This window comes from Phoca vitulina, unplaced genomic scaffold, assembly GCF_004348235.1.
Source record: "Phoca vitulina isolate PV1807 unplaced genomic scaffold, GSC_HSeal_1.0 scaffold1, whole genome shotgun sequence".
Taxonomy (NCBI): Eukaryota; Metazoa; Chordata; class Mammalia; order Carnivora; family Phocidae; genus Phoca; species Phoca vitulina.
Window position 1 is genome coordinate 36,820,569 of NW_022589704.1, and position 23,457 is coordinate 36,844,025.

General features: G+C 38.1%; 1 protein-coding gene across 3 annotated transcripts in view; it reads right to left on the reverse strand.

Annotated features, from left to right (window-relative positions):
• Positions 1-23,457, reverse strand: part of PLCL1 (phospholipase C like 1 (inactive)) — a 334,323-nt gene that overhangs the window by 43,433 nt on the left and 267,433 nt on the right. For all 3 annotated transcript variants that reach the window (XM_032405397.1, XM_032405414.1, XM_032405404.1), the window contains exons 4-5: positions 10,262-10,337; positions 8,058-8,167 (exon numbers count right to left, since the gene is read on the reverse strand). In XM_032405397.1, the coding sequence (XP_032261288.1) occupies positions 8,058-8,167; positions 10,262-10,337 (186 nt within the window). The remainder of the gene's footprint in view (positions 1-8,057; positions 8,168-10,261; positions 10,338-23,457) is intronic.

Genomic DNA, 23,457 nt, shown 5'->3' on the forward strand with positions numbered 1-23,457 from the left:
AGGCAGACATTTAACCAAGTGAGCCACCCAGGCATCCCCAGATAATCTAATTTTTGAAAAAATTATACAAGCTGCAGATTTTTAGACTCATGTTCAACTTCCTATAGGTCTAAACTCTTAGATAATTCTAAGATAAAATAGATAGGAACTCACAGCCCAAAATTTTGTTACTTTGCGTATATTACTAGAAAGTATTTTCCTTAACTTACCAGAATCAAAAGCTCTGTGTGTGTGTGTGTGTGTGTGTGTGTGTGTGTCTAGTCTCTTTATTCAGAATTAAAAGCTTTGTTTATTTATTTTTTTTTTAAAGATTTTATTTATTTATTTGAGAGAGAGAATGAGAGACAGAGAGCACGAGAGGGAAGAGGGCAGAGGGAGAAGCAGACCCCCTGCTGAGCAGGGAGCCCGATGTGGGACTCGATCCCAGGACTCCAGGATCATGACCTGAGCCGAAGGCAGTCGCTTAACCAACTGAGCCACCCAGGCGCCCCAGAATTAAAAGCTTTGTTTAAAACTCTTTGAAAGTTCACTTCTCAGGATTGGTGACTTAAAGGCTCTTCAATTTTGCCTGTCAGTCTCCTTTCTTCTCAGTGAAAGCCTGAGGAATTTGCCTATAGGGACTTCACCTCTCATTTCTAAATCATCTCAGGTTTGTTATTCAAAGGAAGAAGATTCCAGGACTTCTGCTCTAAAGGCTTAGGTGCTAAAGGATGGACTGAGCATCTGAGAGGTAAAGTTGAGGGTGTAGAGGAGCGGGCTGAGGAAGGAAGAGGAAAAGGAGTATGGCTTTTGCAAAGCTCTTGCTGGTGGCCCAGCTCTAAAACTTCTTCTACCTCCTCAAGCTGTGGAGGCTGGCAACGTCTAGACTGAAAGCCAGTGAAGAGTGTAGCTGTCCAAGAAAAACAGGAGGAGGTTGGCTGGGTTCTCAGGGTGGGTCCAGGGTCAGGCCCTCAGTTTTGGTATTTTTGTTATTTTGTTTTGCTTTCCTAATCTCAGTGGTATCTGTCCAAGGGCTCAATTACATCCAATCGCTCTAGAGTGATCAGGCCCTGGGGAGCTGATTCACACTGTCCAAGCTCATAGGAGATGCACTGGTAAAAAAAAAAAAAAAAAAAAGAAGTTAACTGACTCATTTACAAAGAGAAATGTGACTTCCAGGCAGATAGGACTAGTTATGTCACTTGGTCAATCCATTCCATCTGCACCAAACAAAGTATACTTGGGAAACCAAGTTGAGAAGAGTTGCTTGGTGAATGTAGTGTCAGAATAGGAGAACTGGTGGTCCAAAGCTACACTCTTTCAATGTACCTTTCTGCACTGTAGGAATACACTGCCAAGGTGATTGGAATTCTCATGTTATCTGGACAGGACACCTATTCCTATAAGGTAATAAATATAAAGCACTCAGTATAATACTTGACACATAGAAAGCACTCAGTTAATATATCATTATTATGGTGCTATCAATATTCTGACAGTAGAGGATAGTGGGCTGACAGCATGGGCTCTGCATTTAGATCTTTGCTCCATCGCTCAATACCCATCTGCCAATGGAAATGTTACTTAACGTCTCCAGCTTCAGTTTTTTTTAATCTCTAAAATGGGTGCAGTAACAGCAAATTTACAGGGTTACCCTTAAAATTACTTAAGATGTTATGTGAAAATCACTTAACTGCCTATTGTAAGCAGTGAATACCAATTATTAATAATAAATATTAATAATAAATAATAATAATAAAAATAACAATTATACAGCACTTTTTATATGCTGGACACATATATATATTAACTCATTTAGTCCTCACATAACCCTATGAGGTGGGTGTAGTTGAGGAACTTCATTATCGTCACCAAAATCTGTTCCCTCTCCTTGAGGAAGAATACACCTGCCCCACCCCAGTGAAGTCAGATTTGACCATGTGCCTTGCTTTGGCCAGTCAAATATAAATAGAAGGAGCATATGACACTACTTAACAGAAGTGTTTAAAACCAATCTGTGCTTCCCTACCTCTAGGATTGTAGAAGCATTTAGACAGAGCTCCTATTAGGCTGAGTTCCTAAGTGATACTCGCTGTGTATGTCTTGTGACGGACATACAGTGGAAGCAAGAAATAAGCTATTGTTTTTTTTTTTAATTTTTTTATTGTTATGTTAATCCCCATACATTACATCATTAGTTTTAGATATAGTGTTCCATGATTCATTGTTTGTGCATAACACCCAGTGCTCCATGCAGAACGTGCCCTCCTCAATACCCATCACCAGGCTAACCCATCCTCCCAACCCCCTCCCCTCTAGAACCCTCAGTTTGTTTTTCAGAGTCCATCGTCTCTCATGGTTCTTCTCCCCCTCCGATTTCCCCCCCTTCATTCTTCCCCTCCTGCTACATTCTTCTTCTTCTTTTTTTCTTTCTTAACATATATTGCATTATTTGTTTCAGAGGTACAGATCTGAGATTCAACAGTCCTGCACAATTCACAGCGCTTACCAGAACACATACCCTCCCCAGTGTCCATCACCCAGTCACCCCATCCCTCCCACCCCACCCCCCACTCCAGCAACCCTCAGTTTGTTTCCTGAGATTAAGAATTCCTCATATCAGTGAGGTCATATGATACATGTCTTTCTCTGTTTGACTTGAAATAAGCTATTGTTTTAAGCCACTGATGTTTTCAGATTTTTGTTTCCACAGCACAATCTATACCAAATGACTCAAAGGCACAGAAGCAAAAGGAGATTTTTCCAAGGCCACACAGCTAGAAAGTGTCTGGCTTTAGAGTCTATATTCTTAACTACTTTGCTTTACGTTTCTTAACAATTCATAGTAATACCAATATGAAGAACAGTTTATTATTAATACATTGTTATCATTGGGGGTCTGTTTCTTCAGACTTCATAAATTGCTGTTCTTTTCTGAAAGAGTTGCCTCAGGAGGAAAGTCAAACTTTCTTCAGCTTCTACTGCAACCAGCAGCTGCCAGAAACACCATTGAAAAAGTTCTCCATAGACAACATAGAGGACACTGGACATATTCCTTCTTGATGTAACCTCAGAGCAGTCTCCAGGGGCACAGTCACTATGGCTGCCAGAAGATCCAGATTTGATATACACACACACAGAATTCACAAAGAGTGATTTAAAATGTCTATGGTCATTCAGTTGAGGGTGACCCCATTTTTGCTGTCATTCAGTCTTTCAGAGATGAATGCCTCTCCTCATACCTCTTTTCTTAATAACACATCATCTTGTTTCCCTTCTCCTATCTCTCAACAATGAGCAAAGACTTCAAGTGGGTTTGCAGGCTCTGTTAGAAAGCATATTACCACACTGACATCCATTTAATTTCCCTTAGGCAGCAAGATTTCCCAGAGATGTGAGAGCCTGAAATTTGGGGACCAAATAAGAGAATCTGCCTGCATTAGCAACACAAGTACCCAAGGAGAAGTGAAAAGCTTCAGCCTCAGCTCTTCCCAAGGAAAATGAAAATGTTGCCAAGAAAAAAGCAGAAGAAGCAGAGGCTTAAACAGTAATAAAAAGCCAAAAAGTTAGGCAGAAAAGGATGAGTCATACCTACTGAATATAAATCTATAAAAGAAACCTGTTTTTTGTGTTTTTTTTTTAATGGCACACACTGGAATGCATTAAATTACAAGCTGGAAATCTCTCTAGGGAAAGAATAATTAATAGAAGTGCTCATTGATGAAGTAATGGTTCATTCATAATTTATTTAACACATGTCATTCAACTAGTAATAAATGACATTTATGAACAAATAAGAGGTTAGCCACTTCCTAATTTTTTTATTCCTTTTTCAGCTCTAGTGACCACTACATTCATGACTTTTCCTTTATAATAAAATGTTTACTAGTTATATTTTTTCAATATTATTTTTATTTGTCTCTACTTGACACATCTCCAGCCTGCTGAAATTGGTATTTTCATCTGGTTTTTAAAATGTAAAGATAATGGAACTTAGTTCCTTAAAATAGCCAACAGGCCAAGTTAGAAAACTATATACTGGGAAAGCTCACTAAAAATGCTACTCATGAGTTCTTTCTAATTTCAGTTTCGTAGGTGTAACTGCCTTACAATGAAGCTCTTTTTATACTTGAGGAGTCAAGTCACTCTGAATGGAGTCCAAGACTTTAAATGAATTCCATTTTATAACACATTGTGTTTTATCAGTGACATAGTATAAATTCATATCTCTCTTCCAAAAGATCTTCAGAACTCTGATGAGTGAAACACTTCCAAAATTAATAACAATTTCCTATAATAGGTTAAGCAAGTGAAGTTGTATCATCTCTTTCTGGAAGACTTAAAGAACAGGGAAAATTCCCATTGTAAGATTTTAATATTATGTTAATAACCAAATAAAATTCATTTCCGAAGGACAGCATGGAGAAAAGACAGATGGGAGGAACTCTTAATGTGTGAGGGTAGGATGAAATAGAGCTATCTAGGTCCAATGATTATCTGGAAAATATACTGAAGACTGAGTCATTGAGACATGTTTCATCATACCACTCCAAATAAACACAATGGCTATTTAAGGAGTTTGAGTTTGTGCTCAGCAATGAAAGAAAAAGATAGGAGGAAAATGTTATGGTTGACTATTATAGGCATATGGCTTAAGTGTGGGGAAATGCAAAAGATCTGCTAAGCAAGTCCCCTACTCTGAACTCATGCATGGTGCTAAAATATGAATGGAAGGAAAAAAAAAAAAAAAACATGGATGGGAGCTTCTAGGACCATCTTGATTTCAGCCTTCTTGCTGGATCCTAAGTCCTCATCTCTGGCTTGGAAAATTTGGACACTAAGTATAATTCATATTCATTATATTATAGAGCTATTCATCTTTGTCTCTGCAAGTTTTTCTCTAGCTTCCCTGTCATTTATTAATATCAGATCAACGTAATACTGAATTGTAGGAAACATAAACTAAAGAATTTATTTTTTAGTTTCAGCTCGATTTGTTTTAAAGCCAGTGCCCCTTTCCACCACTCCTTGCTCCAACCCACCATTTCCCTGGGGGTACATTTGTCATTTTTTCTAGCTTCTCCATTACTTGTTGGAAAGTATATTGGAATTAAATATGTTTAGCTACATGAACCCACATATTCAACCAATATTAATCAATCCTCACTCCCTTCCCATAAATAGTGGAGAGTACTTATATAAATTGTATATAAGGAAACCCTTTCAGTTGGCAATGTGCAATTTTATGTGAGCCCTGCCATATCCTAGTAATTGAGTGATTATGCCTTACAAGTTTGGTTATTACTCATTCAACCAGTTGTAAGCAACATAAATTGAATCTAGAAAACTTAAGAAAAAAGTGCATTTATTGGAAGACGTTAGGAGCTTGGAAAATCAACAGGAAGGCTAGAGAACAAAGCAGGAACTAAGAACTTCACATTCAAGATATAAGAAATAAAGGGAGAGTCTTAGAAGGATCTTCTCAGAGAGGCATCATTAGACTAAACAGTCTCCAAAAGAGCCCATCCTCTGTCCCCCAGCTAAAAATTAAAATTCCAGGGGCGCATGGGTGGCTCAGTTGGTTAAGCATCCGACTCTTGATTTTGGCTCAGGTCATGATCTCAGGGTCATGAGATCGAGCCCCATGTCGGGCTCCACACCGGGCATGGAGCCTGCTTCAGATTCTCTCTCTCCCTCTCATTCTGCCCCGTCCTCTCTCTCTATCTATCTCTCAAAAAAAAAAAAAAAATTCAAATTCCAAGAAGGTCATTTGCTCAGCACTTGTGGAAAGAGCACCTGATTAACAAGCCCACGAAATTCAATAAGGGAAAGGAAATATTAAAAGTTTGGAAAATTTCACTATTCTTATTTAAGTTCCTAGCACTCAAGCTGAAATACCAGCAGCTATAATCATAGAATACTGGTCATGTTTCAAAAGGTCTGTCTTAGAATGACATGTACAGCGTTTGCTCAGCCCCATCTAGCAATTTGCCTCTGTCACTAAACCAAACCAACACAGAAACCAACCTCAGAAAACAGTGAATGGCCTTAAGTCATAGGTTAATAAAGAAACAAGAAATTATATCTCAATTTAAAAATTAACTAACTTAAAAATTTATTAAGTAAAATAAGAAACAACAACAACAAACTTGTTCCTCCAATGGTCATCCTCACCTGGCAAAAGTAATGGCGTATATGGGTGTATATAGAGAGTGTCTAGTTTTATGCACTGTGATTTAGGTATTTTGTATGTATTACCTCATTTAATTCTCACCAAACCCTGGGTATTAATATTATTGTGACCCTAATATGATTGTCAGCCCTCAGAGGGATTCTATACCTTGGCTAAAGCCTCACAGCTATTTTAGTTTATAGAAATTTAAACCTCACTAAGCCTCAATTTCCTCATCCATGAGATAGGGACAGTCACACCAGGGTCAGCATGAGTCGCTGCAAGGTCAGCCCAATGTTGCAAAGAAGAAAGGGGAAATGTATATAAACTACTTAGCCATGAGAGCTTGTCACATACTAAGTACTGAGTAACTGATGGCTATTTTTAGTTATATGTCTGTGTCCCTTTGTAGACTAGTCCTCGAGACTCAGGTATTACTCTTTTGATATTTGTATCCATAGCACCTTTCTCAGTGATTGGCACATTAACAAGCCCACATAAATATCTGCTGACCAGGAAGTATTTGTATCGGCGTGCATGCTGCCATGTTGTACTCTAATATTAGAAAATAAGCTCCTCCTTATATTAACGCTCCTCCCTGCTCATTAAGCAAATGATGCCTATTTTCCACCACCCCACTCCCTGGCCTCAGACTTCAAATCATGAGGTCAAGGACGGTACGTCTCCTGTTCTCTGTGGATCCTCAATGCCTAGCACAGAGCCCAGTACATGGTGGGAGGTTAACAAATATTTGTGAACTGAATTTTTAATAAACATTTGTAATATATCTTTCAGTTCACCTAGCACTTTCACATAAACATATTTCTCAGCAGAGCAAGTTCAACATATCTCTTTGGTGCCAGACTGCCTGGGTTCAAACTCCACCTCCATCATTTACTAGCAGAGTAGTCTTGGGTAATACACCTACGTTTTTAATGTCTCCATTTTCTCACCTGTAAAATGAGAATAATAATTGTATTGGGGGCACCTGGGTGGCTCAGCTGGTTAAGCATCTGCCTTCGGCTCAGATCACGATCCCAGGGTCCTGGGATTGAGCTGGCATTGGGCTCCCTGCTCAGTGGGGAGTCTGTTTCTCCCTCTCCCTTTGCGCCTTCCCCCAATTCGTGCATGTGTGTGTGTGTGTTTGTGTGTGTGCTCTCTCTCTCAAACAAATAAAATCTTTAAAAAATAATAATAGTAGTATTGAGTTGTTGTATGTATTAAAATGTTAATTTATATAAAGCTTGTAAAACAGTATGTGGCACATAATAGGTGTTCTTTAAACTTCAGCAATGATTAATTTTGTTTGTGGCTGTTTTCTTCCCACCACACTGTCAGGAATAAATTATTCCAACTGCCTAAATCATCTTTCCTTTCACATAAGAAAATATGAAAAGTGGCATCTTTATTTCAAAATCCTAAAATCAATTTTCAGAAGAGCAAATCATAATCTCAAGAAACTGACTTCCAAAGCTATTTGCAAAAATAAATGTATTTATAGAGACTGTTCCTAAAATAAAATAATCCTAAATGGCTCGAGATATTTTGTAGTTTAAAGCTCTTCCAAATCACTCGTGCTGGATCCTTGTCCCACAACATTTGGCTTTATTCTTTCCACAAACAAGAACAGCTATATTGACTTGAGCAGAAGCATTCATGTAAGTAAAAACACTGGGTGGTGGAATTAGGTCACGCTGTCCTCTGTCTCCACCACAAACCTCATTTGCCCTATTATGGCAAAAAGTATGTCAATCTCCCCAACACTTTGAGCATGAACCTGGTGATTAGGCCACACATTACTTAAAAATTCCAATCATTGCATTCAACCACTGATGCCTCTCTACACATTGGAGAGAGGAGCAGGAGAAAAATAAAGGCAAAGAGGGCACCTGGGAATTTCATTTACCTTCAATACTGTAATGTTCCAAGCAAAGCTCTCAGTTGCCTTGTTGAGTTTTCTTCCCTTTAAGCCTTCTTTTGCCCCTAGATTATGAAGTTCCTCGTGGAATTCCATCCCTTTGACAAAAAAGAACATATAAGAATTCTTAGTATAAATTTCAGAAAAATGGGCATTTATTACGAAAAAATTCCTATTCCTGTTCTTTCCTTTATAATTTTGAAAACCCTGAATCAAATGTTCCCTCCTATTCTGTTCATCCCCACCAATGGCTATCCTTAGGGGCAAACTAACAATAACCAATGCATTAGACCAAATTACATTTTAAACAGCCAGGAGCCACCAGATAAAGACATAAGAAGGAGGTTAAGAACCAAAATCTTCCAACAGGTTACATGTGTCTTGTTGATCTTCTACCTGGTTTTTATGTGAAATGGTGTAATGTGTGACAATGTGTGACAGGTAACCATATGTGATAGCTGCACTCTTTTACTTTTCCTTATAAACTATCCATATGGTTTGACAGTAGACCCTGGAGTCCATATGGATAACAACATTAATCAATAAATGTTGAGTCAAAATAAAAAGATGTTTTATAAATAGCATTCCTGGAAACAACTAAATACTGCAGATTTGGTAATGGCCTTAAAAGTTATTTTTAGCTCAACCATTTCTCAAGCTTGACTACTATAAAAGATATCACCATCCTCAGAGATGGGAATCACATTTTCTTCTGGACAGCTTATGCCATCTTTGGAAAGCTATGACTGATATCAAGCCAAAGTCTCTCTCCCTGGAACCTTTACTCCTTGGTGCTAGCTAGACCCAGACCAGCTAAATCTAATCTCTTTTCCACTGTGCAGCCCTTTAAATATTTGAAGAAGGACACTCAGTAAAGTCCACTAGAGCCTTTTCTCCTCCAGATTAAACATTCTAGCATGTTTCAGCTTTACTATAAATGTCTCTTCTTTAAAGATGACATCCAGGCAGAGTATCTGCCTCACACAGCTTCCTGGAGTTGAGCTTGTAGGGACCTGCATCCAGGAATATCATATTCAAAGTGGGCTTGAAGCAGCCCACACAGGGTAGGGATTTACCACCACCCTCCTTGTTCTAGTTACTCTATTTTTACTAATGCAGCTAAAAACCACGTTAACCTTTCTGGTATTAACATCACAAATATAGCACATGGTAAGAGCATGATGGTGGGGTTGGGCTTACAGTCTGGCTCTACTACTTATTAGCTACATAAGCATGAGCGAGACCTTGAAACTCTCTGCAATCCAGTTTCCTCATTAGTGAAATGGTGATAACAACAGAGTTTACCTCAAGGGATTGTGGTTGAAGATTAAATGAGACAATACATATAAAGCTCTCAAAGTAGTATCCAGCATAAAAGAGCATTATATAAGTACTGGCATTATTTTTGTGCTTTCTGTCAACAGAAACATTTAAGCCTGTGGACCAGTCAGTGAACAGCACCATTTTTAAGGTCTAGTCTGGGTTCAGAGGTCAGCTCCTCCCTGTGTTAATATGGAATCTTGAATGATTCACTCAATCTCTCAGAATCTCAGATGCCTCATCTATAAATTGAATACTTGCAGAGTTGTCATAAGGACTAAGTAACAGTGTGTGTGTGCACAGTATATCATATGCAAATATATCAAGCAATTGTCATTATTGTCATCTTCCTCATCATAATCATTATGCATGGGATCAAGGAAAATATAAATCCAAGAAAGATAAAAGTACAGGGTGTGTATGAAGGTGAATATAAATAAATAGAGCGGTGCCCTCACAGATATGTGACACATCCCATCCTTAAAGAAAGAACAAATCTAAAATAGTGGTTAATACATGAGGCAAAAGCCTAGGAGATTAATAGGATTATGGCTGAAATTATCAAAATGAGGTGGTTCTTAAGGGATAATGTGTAGTAAAGGGTTTTGACAGACTTCCAAACCACAAAAGTAGATTCAGAACCCCTCACCTCTCTAGACATCTTCAGACACTACCCTCCCATATACATACAACCGACCTACTGTCACCTTGATTTCTTCTGTACTAAACAAAGACTTAAGTTTAAACTCAAAAGTATAGTTAAACTATGGCACAAAATATTTGAATTTTAAGAGTAAAAGCAGAAACTTTAAAAACCACCAAGAGTTATCATTAAGTTTCTAAACAAAATGGGGCAAAAGTAGGGGGATTACCTGCTTTCTGACACTGCACAATCTTTTCCTGGACTGTATCTGCCATTTCTATGAGAAACCGGCTCTCTTGAATCATCTGTCACAAAATAAACATAAAAAGGTGATTGTTAGAAGTCCTTAAACTGTCCCATTGGAAGGACAACATACAGAGAGATGCACCTGATCCTGGCAGTAATGGGGAACCATGGCCTTAAGCACAAGAAACAGAATATGGAAGGATAATGTCTGCTCCAACCCCCATCCACTCTAGCTCTAGCTAGAGTCACCTACCTTATAATTACTTCAGTCATGTAACATGCTTGGCACACCATAGATGCCAAATAAACAACTAGTAAATAAATGTATACACATCCTTTAAGTCCCAGATCACATTCATGAACACCTATTTTCCACCCCCTCACTCCAAAAGTTACTGCAACATCAAGGCAGGTGGTACTGGAACAACAGCAACAAGAATCAGAACAGGGAATCACCTAGTGGTGAGCTAGAGGACAACTGAACACATCAATGAAGTTAGCAGCTTGGAATTGGGTGGTCCAAAGATGGTGGAGGTCGGGTTCTCCCTCTAAAAGGGCTCCAGCTCCACTGGCAAGAATGAGGAATGGGTCAGATTTCAGAGCCACCAATTCAACAGAGGTTGTAGGCAATAACACTGAAATGGTTGTCCCTGCCCTTTACATTTGGGTAGAAAAGAAAATGTCCAAGAAATAATTAATATACTAAATGAAATAGGGGAAATAAGACAACTGTTGGAGAGATGGAGAAAAGAAAAATCTGTACTCGAAGAAGAGGGAAGATAATCAGTATAGAAGTTGTGATCAGGATGACAAGGGATTGGGACCCTTTTGAAGAAGTGACTGAAGAAAGGCAACCATTAGGCAAACTAACACTTCTTGAATTTCCAGCCACTCTTGTACTCTCAGTAAGTACTGTCCCATTTCACCTGGCTATTCTATGTTTTGTCTGTCTGAATATTCTGAAGGAAATTCAAGGCAGAATCCAAAGTGGACATAAAGTGTTGGGTAAGACATTTTTCATAATTAAATGCTGTTGAACAGATTGTAATCTCGTACAATCACTGACAAACATAAAGTAGTTTATAATTACAAATTTTTAAATAGAAAAGAATATTGAATCACAATTTTTAATGCCTAACAATTCTATATAGGTAAAATTATATAATTCATTTATTTAATAATTATCTACTGAGCAAACACTATATGTAAGCACTGTAGTAAGTACAAGGGATGTGATGCATTAAGGAGCAAAACAGACACACTTCTATCTCCATGGAGCTCAGAGTCTAGCAGGGAAGTCTACTCAAAAGAAATATGATGATTATGAATGAAATATGATAATTAATTCAACCAAACAAAATTGAATTACTCATATTTTCTGCCTAAAGTGGCAGCTTAAAGTAAGTTATTTGGAGGGTTAAATTGACCATCAAAACCATTAAAGTAGATACCCAAGAAGGTCTAGACTGAGTCACATATTTTAACTGCATTAATGCTTTCAACTCCCAAGAGGAAATGGAAAGTTAGTGCATAACAATTTACTAAATGCCTAACAGTAGCCTGACTTACTGCAGCTTCCAAGTCAATGAAACTTACAAGCAGAGAAAGATTTAATATAAGGCCCATCTGATTTAGTCTTTTCTAAGCTTAGCATCCATGCATGCAACATCAATTGAGTTTTATCATAATTTCAAAAGTTATCAGATGTTGCAATAGTTAAGTAGTAGACAAAATGTTTTTATGAAACTCAAGCAAGGGAGACATTCATAAATAATGGACACATTTTGTGACTTTACCATAAGCAAAATAGGTAATATAATATACATTTTTAGAACCATTTAATTTTAAGACCAAAAGAATCTTAGGTATCATGACCAGCCCCTTAGTTTTGTAAGAAGGAAGGAAGGAAGGAAGAAAGAAGGAAAGAAAGAAAGAGAGAGAGAGAGAAGGGAAGGGAACAGAAGGGAAGGGAAGGGAAAGGAAGGAGAAAAGAAAAAAAGAAAAGAAGTGAAGACTTAGAGGAGTTAAGATTCTTGTCTAAAAATAGAACTAATTAATGATTGAACTGGAATTAAAACCCCAGTTACCTGGCATCCATTTACTTTCCTGAAAAAATAGCACCCCTCTGATTTTGTCTGGCCTGGTCATACTCCTTGAGAGAATGCATGTCTTCACACACATGCAATCTTTGAGCCTGAAATATAGCATTTTCAAAGTCACCTGGCCCAGCCTGTCAAGAAAAACATGAGGGCATGCCCATAATCAATCCATTTCAACCAGATTCAAATTTGTCCTTTTTAAGAAAAACTCAAAAAAGTAATAGGATTGATAATTTCCTTTGATAATATCTTGACTGACATCTTAACACTCACTTCTCTTGGTTTTGCTCTCAGTAGAGAACATATTCTTTGATTAAAAAAAAACAAACTCTTTTATCTATTGATTTGTGGCCAGTTTTCTTTGCGGTATTTTACTAAGTATCTCCTCAGTGTTGAGCATAAAAAGAATATATTTCCTTCATGCAGAAACACCATAGCCTCTTTGTAATAACCTGAGAAGGAAGTGTCCTCTTTGCTATGGCTGCCTCTTCCACCAAGACAGTCAATCCGACCTCCACTGCCTCCCTCAGGAATCCATTCCCAATGACCCTTTCCTTTTTTTATCCAAAATCTCCACCTCTGTCCTGGCTTTTTCCCTTCTCCATATACCTCCTACTTCAAAGTAAGCAAACAGAAACAATAACAAAATATTCTACTGGCCATTAATCCTCCCTTAAAAAATCAGCCCACACTCATTGCTTTGACTCAAGCAAGACTCCATTAAGACCTTCAAAGTTTAATCTTGGCCTCATCATCAACTACACCCTGGTCCATCCTCTGTCCTCATTCACTCCTGACTCAACAGCTGACAACTCTGATCATCCCTCCTTCTTGATTTCTGGGACCCTGTTTCTTTTTCAGCTTCACTCTTTCTCTGACTCCTGTACTACCTCTTTCTCCTTTTTTATATCCATACATGTAGGAATTCTTTGAGCTGCCTGGTCTCAGCTCTCCATTCTTTCCTTTGACATTATCTCTCCTCTTAGTAATTTCATCCATTCCTAGAGCAATGAAATATTGTACTCATGCAGATCATTTCAAAGCCAATGTCCCCAACCCTGGCCTCTCTCCTAAATTCCAGATTCATACTTCCAATGGTCTACAGCAGTGGTTTCCAAAGTAGGGAGGTATGTGCACTCTGGAGCAGGGAGCACAAGATAACCCTTTGCAGTATGAGAAGAAAGAATGAGGACTTTTATTCAGGTTTATTTTATCTGTAAAACTAGAAAGGAAATAAAGCTTTACAGATTGACCCTGCCCCCCCTTGCCAAATCAAAATCATATGTCTCTAATGCAGTAAGTAAGGTAAGACAAGGAAGAAGGGAATTTCATGTGGAAGAAGGGCTAACAGCAGCACTCATGTATTAGTTTCTTCCAGAATATTCCAACTTACATATGCCTGTATTAGAGTAGTACCATTATATAATCTTGTCCTAAATGAACTACACTTTCCCAATATGGATTCCTGAGAAGAAAATGAAGATTACCCAAGCACAAGCAAAAACGTGAAGATGGCAGAGCAGCTCCTCATTCTACTCATACCATGATTTCCTCCTCAGCAACACAGACATGTGAAAACAATGAGAGCGGGATCAGATCAACGTATTCAATCACATTGGAAGAGCAAAAAGATTTATTTTTATTATTTGTAAGTAAAACTTTTAAAATCCAATGCTAATTTCTATTCTTGATTTGTTTTATATTGTATAAGCTGGTATGTTATTAAGTTTATATCATTTATGAATGAATACATTCTCAAATTTTTACTAAGGAGTTGCCCATGCTGGGTCCTCTCTATTCACCCTTCCAGATCCACTCTCTGCCATGCTCTATGCAGGGAAGTTTGGTCTCTGTGCGCAACATCAAGCAGGCTCCCTTGCTGACTGGCAACATCAAGCTGACTTCTGTTGGGATTGGCCAAAGGGATCCATCAGCAAGGGATCATGGGCGGGAGGCAGGAGGAGAGAGGGCTTAGGGTGGTTACTCCCTTGACCATTCCCTCCCTGCTGGACAATGGCCCCATAGCTTCCTCTCTAAGACCAGAGCTCCTGTCAAGTGGCCCCTCTCTGCCAGGTATAGATATGACGGAGTGCCAGGAATGGCTCCCTCCCCTTCTCCTTTTCCACTGTTGCTATTCCTGGGGTACTCACCATCCACTGTTGCTTCTCTAATGCTTACCCATACTTTTATAACCAAACCCCTCATTTACTCCTTTAATCACCCCCTTTGCTATCTGCAGAGAACAAATAAGGTACCAGATACCTGTACATGTAATTTCCAGCATTCTGTCTCATCCAGACATCCAGGTTCAGATCTCCAACATTCTCTTTGCCTCACTGCATCCAGAAGGTGAGCTCCCACATTTTGTCAGTCACCAAGTCTTGCCTAACTTGCCAATTTTATCCCTTTGTTTCCTTCTTTAATCACAACACTCCTGGTTTAAGCCTTTATTCCCACTCTCTGGACCATCTTTCAAATTCTAATTGCATCTCATGTGTTACCTTTAAAAATATGTTCTCCTCCATTTCATTCTCCCATTCCCACCCCGACTGTTGCCAAAAAAAAAAAAAAAGAAAAGAAATATCTCTATTTTCTTCAAATGCTCACAAAGCTCCCTTGGAGGCAATCAGAGGTGGCTTCGAATCCCTGCTCAGCTACTGGCAGGTTCTGGCTCTTCCCACCTTACTCCTTCTAAATACCACTTCCAGAATCATCTTCCAAAAGCATAGCACTAGTTACTTCCTGGCTTTGTCATTTTCTCCTTTGCCTATTGAATGAAGTAAAATTTTTCTAACCCAGAATTCAAGTCTTCCCATTTGCCTCAGCAGCCTTTCCCCCTATGGCTTCTCAAGTCTTCTAGGTCCCTGTGTGAATCACGCTTCTCCAAACACACCCTCTTTTTCCTCCTTCTACACATGTCTTACTCTTAGGTAAGTCTTCTTAAGCCATCTCCCCTGGCCAAAATCCTACCAGCCTCAAAGCTCATTTCAGTGCCTTCTCTTCCACTGGTGTCCCAATTTCCCTTTCCTTCTCCCTCTCACCTCCAAATTCCAAGAACATTCTATTTTTCTAGTCTGTTTACAAAATTTCTTATTTTCTATTTCAAGTTACAATTAATTATTTACTTATGTTATCTCCCACCCTTCACTTCCCTAGTAAATTGTAATTCCAGCATATCAGGGACTTATTTACCTTTATATTCACATATTCATCAATTCATTTATACAATCACTTTTTCCCTATTTTACTGTGTAATATTTATTTCTTCTACATATCAATTATCCACAGCACAGTATTTTATTTATTATTGATCACTTCTCAAACCTATAATTGTCTTTTGGAACTAGTTTTTTTTTAAGATTTATTTATTTATTTGAGAGAAAGAGTGGGGAGAAGAGGCAGAGGGAGAGGGACAGAGAGTCTTTAAGCAGACTTCATGCTGAGCATGGAGACCGAGAGTCAGACACTTAACTGACTATGCCACCCAGGCACCCCTGTCTTTTGGAACTCTTATTTCTCTTTTTATCTCTAGTCTTTTTTCTAGACTTCTCCATTTTTCTATAATCTTAGATATTCTGAGTTCCCTTTCAAATGAACACAAAGCTTTTAAGAGGATTATACCTATATACTCAAGTATCAGAAAATAAAATGAATTTTTAAACTTTATTACTGGGGCACCTGGATGCCTCAGTTGGTTGAGCATCTGACTCTTGGTTTTGGCTCAGGTCATGATCTCAAAGTAATGGGATCGAGCCCAAGTCTGGCTCCACGCTCAGCAGGGACTCTGCTTGAGTTTCTCTCCCTCTTCCCCTCCCCTGTTTGCTCTGTCTATCTGTCTCTCTCTCAAAAATATAAATGTATTTAAAATAAATAAACTTTATTAATTATTTAAGGTAAATTAAATTCAGGACCAAAACATTCAACAAACCCTATGATTCAAGTTCTCTTCAAAATCCTCCAAGTAAATGTTTGTTAACCCCATAGTAAGAAATTTGTTTTTCCCCTTGTGTAATAGATCACTTTGTAAAGAGATAGTCAAGGGTGATTTAATCTTCAACATAGAAGAGCATCCCTATGAGATTCCTTAGAGGATAACCTGAAATCCTTTAGTAATAACATTCGTAACTATTACTCTAAAATACTCATCATTAACTTAAAGTCACTGCTCAAATGGACTTTTCTCATGAGAGCTTTTGATCATCTTCTCTATGGTAACAGCTTCCAATGTACTTAGAACAATAATTTTATTCTATTTTCTGCAGTCAACTTTCAATTATTAGTAGTTGTAGAGAAAACAAGATAGATGGCCAAAATACACCAATAATTCCCAACCACATTTAAATCAACAATTTCAACCTCTCCCCCTAGGCTTATCTAGGTTGTAAGGAAGGAAAAACGGTTGATTTGAGTTTAATCTCCTTCCTAGGTCTCTACAGATCCTGACATAAATGAAATATAAAGTGCAAAAGCCAAGGAGAGAAGGTGAGAATCATGTCCTCATAAAATCCCCCAGCTGGGTAGTCAGTCTACTTAGCCAGCCAAAGCTAGGCTGACTTGATTGATAGAATCAGGAGTATCCTGGATTTACATATCTGATGTCTCAGCCTCTGTTCCCAGTTGCCTTTGCTTGTCATAGTAATACAAAGAGCTTTTCTTTGGTTCTGTCACATGAATATCTCCTAATGGATCTTATTACCTTACTATGGCTTTGAATCTAAAAGAATAGAGGTCTTACTTAGATAAAGATTAGCATTACTTTAAGCATTAGATGTGTCCTGAACAGGGGTGTTTAAAGTTGTCAGTTAAGATCAAAATCATTTATTTAAAATAAAAATTTTACTGAAGGGGGCAGTAATGCTTTTAATCAGCGATAGATTAAAGTGTCCAACCTGTGTGAATAAACTGTCCTTCCAGCTCTTCTCAATAGGGAATTTAACAATTGCCTAGGATCATTGCAGAGTCAACGTAACTATTGAATGGTACTGAAAAGATGAACTTTTGTCATACCATGATTCCTAAATCTTCCATAGATTCCAATTTTCTCCTGATTATATCAAAATTCCTAGAACCACAGAACTTTATATTTAGAAACCTATCATAGACAACCCCATTTTATAAGAGAAAAAACTGAGCCTCAAATGGGCTTTCCTAAAACCAAACAACTGGTTAGTGAAATAGCTTAGACTAGAACCCAGGCCCTTGAGGAACAGATCTAAGCTTATGACTTGCATTGTGATACTGATATTATATTAAAGTATAGAATTTCTTTTGCAAGTACAACTCAGTGATAAACATTAATAAAAATTCGCCAAGTAAAGTATCATAAAAATACATTTTGCCTTGACTGCTTCTCCTTCCAAGTCTAATTTGCAGAAGGCATCAACCACATAGATATTCTTCCTATCAAGCCTAGAAAGAAATGTACTCAGTGGCATCCACTGCTCTTTCAGGAAGGAGATATCTAATTTGGAAAGTTAATCACTTAAGAATATGCCAATCTACTCTAGACCTATTTTGTTCTCTCCTCTTAAGAAGACTAAAATAATTAAACTATCTCTTATCTTCCTTCTAAGCAAAACTCTGGGTTTTAGTTTTTGATTCTCTAGATAATTTAAAATAAGACCTAAATTTTATCAAACTCGATACCTTTTAAAATCTGATTGCCATTACATATATATTTGCCAACTAGAATGAAGATAATTTCCTTTAATTTTTAAAGTCCTTAAAACTTTTAAATCAGATGGACTATTAGTAAATTGGCATCTTTTGCTTTTAAGCAAAATCAATCCTATTGAAACTGTTACTTGTCAGTGAAACAGGTACACACATAAGGCCAGAACATCTGCAAGCTCCCTGGAAGTCCACGGCATTTGATGTATGCAACCAAGTATTCTCTGTCCTGGGAATAGCTCTGAGTCACATTTCCAAGCCCGATTTATGACGGCATAGGACAAGAGAACCCACACCAAGCAGGCCAAAGGACGGTTGTCTCCACATCCATGATATTGACAGGGTCTACTTCAGTGAGCTGCTTTCTTTCTTTTTTTTTTTTAAGATTTTACTTATTTATTTGAGAGAGAGAGAGAATGAGAGAGAGCACACGAGAGGGGGGAGGGTCAGAGGGAGAAGCAGACTCCCCACTGAGCAGGGAGCCCGATGCAGGACTGGATCCCAGGACTCCAGGATCATGACCTGAGCCTAAGGCAGTCGCTTAGGTGGAAATGAGCCACCCAGGAGCCCCCAGTGAGCTGCTTTCTGCATAAAGGGACCATTTCACCTTTTCTTTTCTCCAGTTGTTCTATTTCCAAGATATAGTTGTCAGCTATATCTTGAATAATCCTTAGAAATGATTATTTTCACCCCACTATGATTAACATTTAATTCATTCATAAAATTATCAGGTCACCAACCATCGTGAACCATCTCCAGAATTTTCACTTGAGTATTCAGAAATGAAAAGTGAACTTTGAAGACGCACGGACAATATTTCACAGAGAAGCCAGCCTATGATGCAGCCAGCTTGTTGATGCACCTCTGATGTCCAGTGTCCTTAGGACCCTTGTACCAAGTGGAAATGTTATCAACCTTCAGGATGCTGACAATTACTCCAGTATACAAAAAATGTACAGAAAACATTGCCACACCCACGATTAGAAGCTTCAGTGCACTAAGTGTATGATACCTTGTTCATAAATAACCAGCTCTGTTTTGGCACCTGCCAGCAGGCTGTTCATTTTCTGCGTTCCATTAGTATACAGGCCAACGTACTTTTTGAAATGCAAACTAATATAGAGTTCCACACAAACTTCACAATGAGAGAGTGATGGAAGGAGAGTATCTATGATTTACTAATTTCAATTTAAATTGATTTCAGTAAGCAAAACTACATGGGGAGACTGGAGACATACCACAACTTTTTCCTATCCTGAGCTTCAATATATCTTTGTAATAACACTGACAGAAGAGAATGTATTTAGTCCAACCCATTATGGTTTGATTAATTGATACCTGCCAATGTACTGATCCCATTGCAAGAGTAATAAAGATAGCAATTAGTTCTTTTCACTAGAATCCTGGTCATGCTAACATAAACAGCTACTCTCCAAATCATACCCCAACTGACTTAGTAAAAGATTAAATAACCCTTGACCCATGTTCTCTAAATTGTTTTGATTTCTCTTCTATCTCCAGAAAATCTGTTGTTCCTACCATAGTAAAGTTTTAACTTTTAAGTTAATGCTAAATAATTCAGCACAGAAGTCACCTTCAGAGAACACCTTGTGTTTATTTTTTACAGTAACAATCTCCTGTAACTATTCCACCTCCGAATGTTGTATTCAAAACACTAATTATCTAAAAGTTTTCACATTAATTTAAAACACTGAAAAAGCCCAAATATGTTAAGCAAATACTTTTTGATGATGCATGAAAAAGAGGACAGGTGAGAACATTAGAAAAGTAAAATTCAGCTATCTAAAGAAAAAAGTTATATAAAGGTTAGACAGTATTTTTCTTTTAAAATTAGTTGTAGATAGGGACTTCTCATTTGCATCTGCTACTCCTTATGAAGGTTCTATTATAACATGAGAATGTGCAAATGAGCTGCCCAAGAGTAACAAGGACCATACCTCCTTGAATCACCTGCCTAGTGTGCTGGAGTGGACATTGGACAAAAATGCCAGAAGGTCCTGAAAAACCTTTGTAGAGCCTCTTTAGAGAAGGGGGAGGTGAGTGAAAATAAGAACATTCGAGAGAGACAGAATTTAAAAAAAAAAATTCTTTGCAAACAAATTCTGCTGAGCATGGAGTGGGATTGGGGGTGGGGTGTATTACAAGTCACTGTGAAAAGTGCATCATAGTACTCAAGGTCCTTAGACTCCATCCTCCTCAGGACATAAAACATCATTTGCTTCACTATCTGGACCTTGTATGTTCCTGCTCTTTTTTTTTAAAGATTTTATTTATTCATTTGAGAGAGACAGAAACAGAGAGAGCACAAGCAGGGGGAGAGGCCAAAGGAGAGGGAGAAGCAGACTCCCCACTGAGCTGGGAGCCCAATGTGAGGCTTGATCCCCAGGACCTGGAGATCATGACCTGAGCCAAAGGCAGATGCTTAATCATCTGAGCCACCCACTCACCCCTGCTCCTGCCTTTTTTAGGTGTAAGTCCTGCCTTCCTATCAGGACATCTTGTTCCTAAAGGACAGAAATTTTTATTCAGACCATTTCTTCCCTCTAGCAACTTATACAGTAACAGATATCCAAAACGGTTTGTTGAGTTGACTCATCAAAAGCCTAATGACATACACAAAGTGATATGTTAGAAGAGAAAGTGTTGTTTTACAAGCAGAAATATACATCTTCCCATCTCATTTTATTTATGTTTATCTTGAGTCAAAGGGCTGTCATGCTTTACATATGGCTATTTGTGCTGATACCTGCCTCTGTTTATTCATCTCTGTATTGCACAAAATCTGCCAAAGTTCTTTATATATGATATGTATTGAATGTTATGAATAAGCTCAATAAATGAATCTTTTCTTAATGTCAGTTTTGTGAGAAGTTAGGACAAAGGTCTGGACTTAGATTGATGGAGAGGGAATTAAGGCTAAGAAGGCATTCTAGGTGGTATAGAATGGAAACACAAAGGACAGAAAATGAAAACGAGATGGCAAAGACATCAGCTTGACTGAAGGAGAGGGTTCACACAGAAGGAAATAGGAAGTGAGATTGGCAAAACAGCCAGCACTGGAGGCTGAAGACAAGTCTAGGTAAAAAATCAAAAACAGAACTTGAGGATGATTATTCCAATTGTTGAATTAGAGAAAGGTAGAGACTAAATGGAGGGCTAGTCATCCTATTGAAAACTTCAGGCAGGAGGAGAAGAGAGTCTGGTAAGAACCTTGGCTAAGCCAATATAAGAAAATGGATACAAAAGAAAGAAAGAAAGAGAGAGAGAGGAAGGAAGGAAGGAAGGAAGGAAGGAAGGAAGGAAGGAAGGAAGGAAGGAAGGAAAAGAAAGAAAGAAAGAAAAAGAAAGAAAGAAAGAAAGAAAGAAAGAAAGAGAAAAAGAGAGAGAGAAAGGAAGGAAGAAAGGAAGAGAAAGAAAGAAAGAAAGAAAGAAAGAAAGAAAGAAAGAAAGAAAGAAAGAAAAAGAGAGAGAGAGGAAGGAAGGAAGGGGAAATGGATACGTATGAGAAAAAACATGAGGAAAGAAATATTGAACTGTAAATTAAAAGACTGCATTGGCAACCTTAAAAGGCTGGGCAGTGAGTGATTCCATTACTACAGTGCCTACTTTGGAGGATATTTTCTTAGAGAAAGTGCAAAGCCAGAGTGGGGAAGTGAAGCTTGCTCTTTCAAAGACCTGGGAGGCAAAAATCACAGTGCAATAAAGGGACAGGTCACTTAGAAATGGTACTCTGGTTTTAAATGAAATTCTTAATACAATTTCTGAAAAACCGTCCTAAGGACAATATGGAGCCACCGAAACGGCAGTGCCCCTCGAGTCTAACACCAACAGCCCGCTGCTGTGTGTCTTCAGTCTGGGAAAGAGGCATCGATCCCACCTTCTGCTTTTAGGACCTATTTATTCTACTTACTTCAGTTACTGATTAATAATGTTCCCAGTTTGCTTTAGTGCTTTTCAGAATCTGGCACATCCCTCCTCAGGCTGGGACACGTATTTGATAATCAGGAAAGTCACCTGTGCTTCTGCTGCCCTGAATATCAGACAGGCATTTCCATAGCTGCATCCCTATTCAGAGCATGAAGGGAGATTGTGGTTCTCAGGAAAAATTGTAATTCTTTGAGCAACCTCACCCTCACCTAACCCAGACTTGGGGAACACTCTGTCATTAAGATCTCTTCCTTCTCCCAGGTAAAAATCCTAGGTAGGACAGGATCGGTTAAATTCACTAAAGGCTACAAATTGCTGATAATCCAATGTGTTATTATTCACGGAGATTTTTTTTTTTTTTTTTTGCATTTTAAAAGAGATTAAAAAGTCCTCACCCAAAGGAATTGATTGTAATTTTGAAATTCCAAGTACCAGTGAGCAGATAGATGTATGTTTTATTTTTTTAATTTTTTAAATATATTTTTTTAAGATTGTATTTATTTATTTGACAGAGAGAGACACAGTGAGAGAGGGAACACAAGCAGGGGGAGTGGGAGAGGGAGAAGCAGGCTTTCCCCGGAGCAGGGAGCCCGATGCAGGGCTCCTTTCCAGGACCCTGGGATCACGACCTGAGCCGAAGGCAGACGCTTAACGACTGAGCCACCCAGGTGCCCCAGAAGATATATGTTTTAAATAAGATATGTACTATGGGGAAACTGTCTTCTGAAATTATGCCATGTAAATAAGCCCACTCTACTAAGGATATATTTGGTGTTTGATTTCTTGATATCAACACAGATACTATAATAGAATTATAACTGCCACATTAATATTAAAATGACTTTTAAGACTAAATTTTTAAGACCATCAATAGGAAATATTTCCACATATTAAATTAGCCAGTGTTTGGTAAGGAAGAGAACCATCTCAGGTCATTAGGGAAAAGCTAAGTTTAGAAAAAAATCTGTGCAGATGAACTCAGGGTCAATGTTTTCTAAAATATTTTCACTTTATTTCCTGTTGATAAGTAGTATTGTTTGATACACTCAGGTTGGCTTTAAGTAAATGGAGGTTACTAGTTGCCTGATTTGTTTCTTTTGATACTGAAATAAGCCAAATTTGTATCTGTTTGGAAATGACTTCAGGTCTTTTTTTTATTCTAAATGTATTCTGTGTTTTTTTAGTGGTTACAACTTTTCGTTTTGGTTGGCATCTATACAGTTCATTACCATTTTTGAGGAATCCAAATATTTAAGTGATTTGAGTTGAACATTCAAACGGTACGTGCCCCCCTACTACCACCATTACCCTGGATTTGTTTTCTGCCTTAGTCATCCAAATATTTTTTTTATTATTAATAGTCTGCAAGGAATTTTTTTAGACCTTATTTTTATGAGAAGTTTTAGCCCGCTGAGCTGAAAGTACAGAGAATTCCCGTAAACCCTCTAAGCCCATCCCCGGT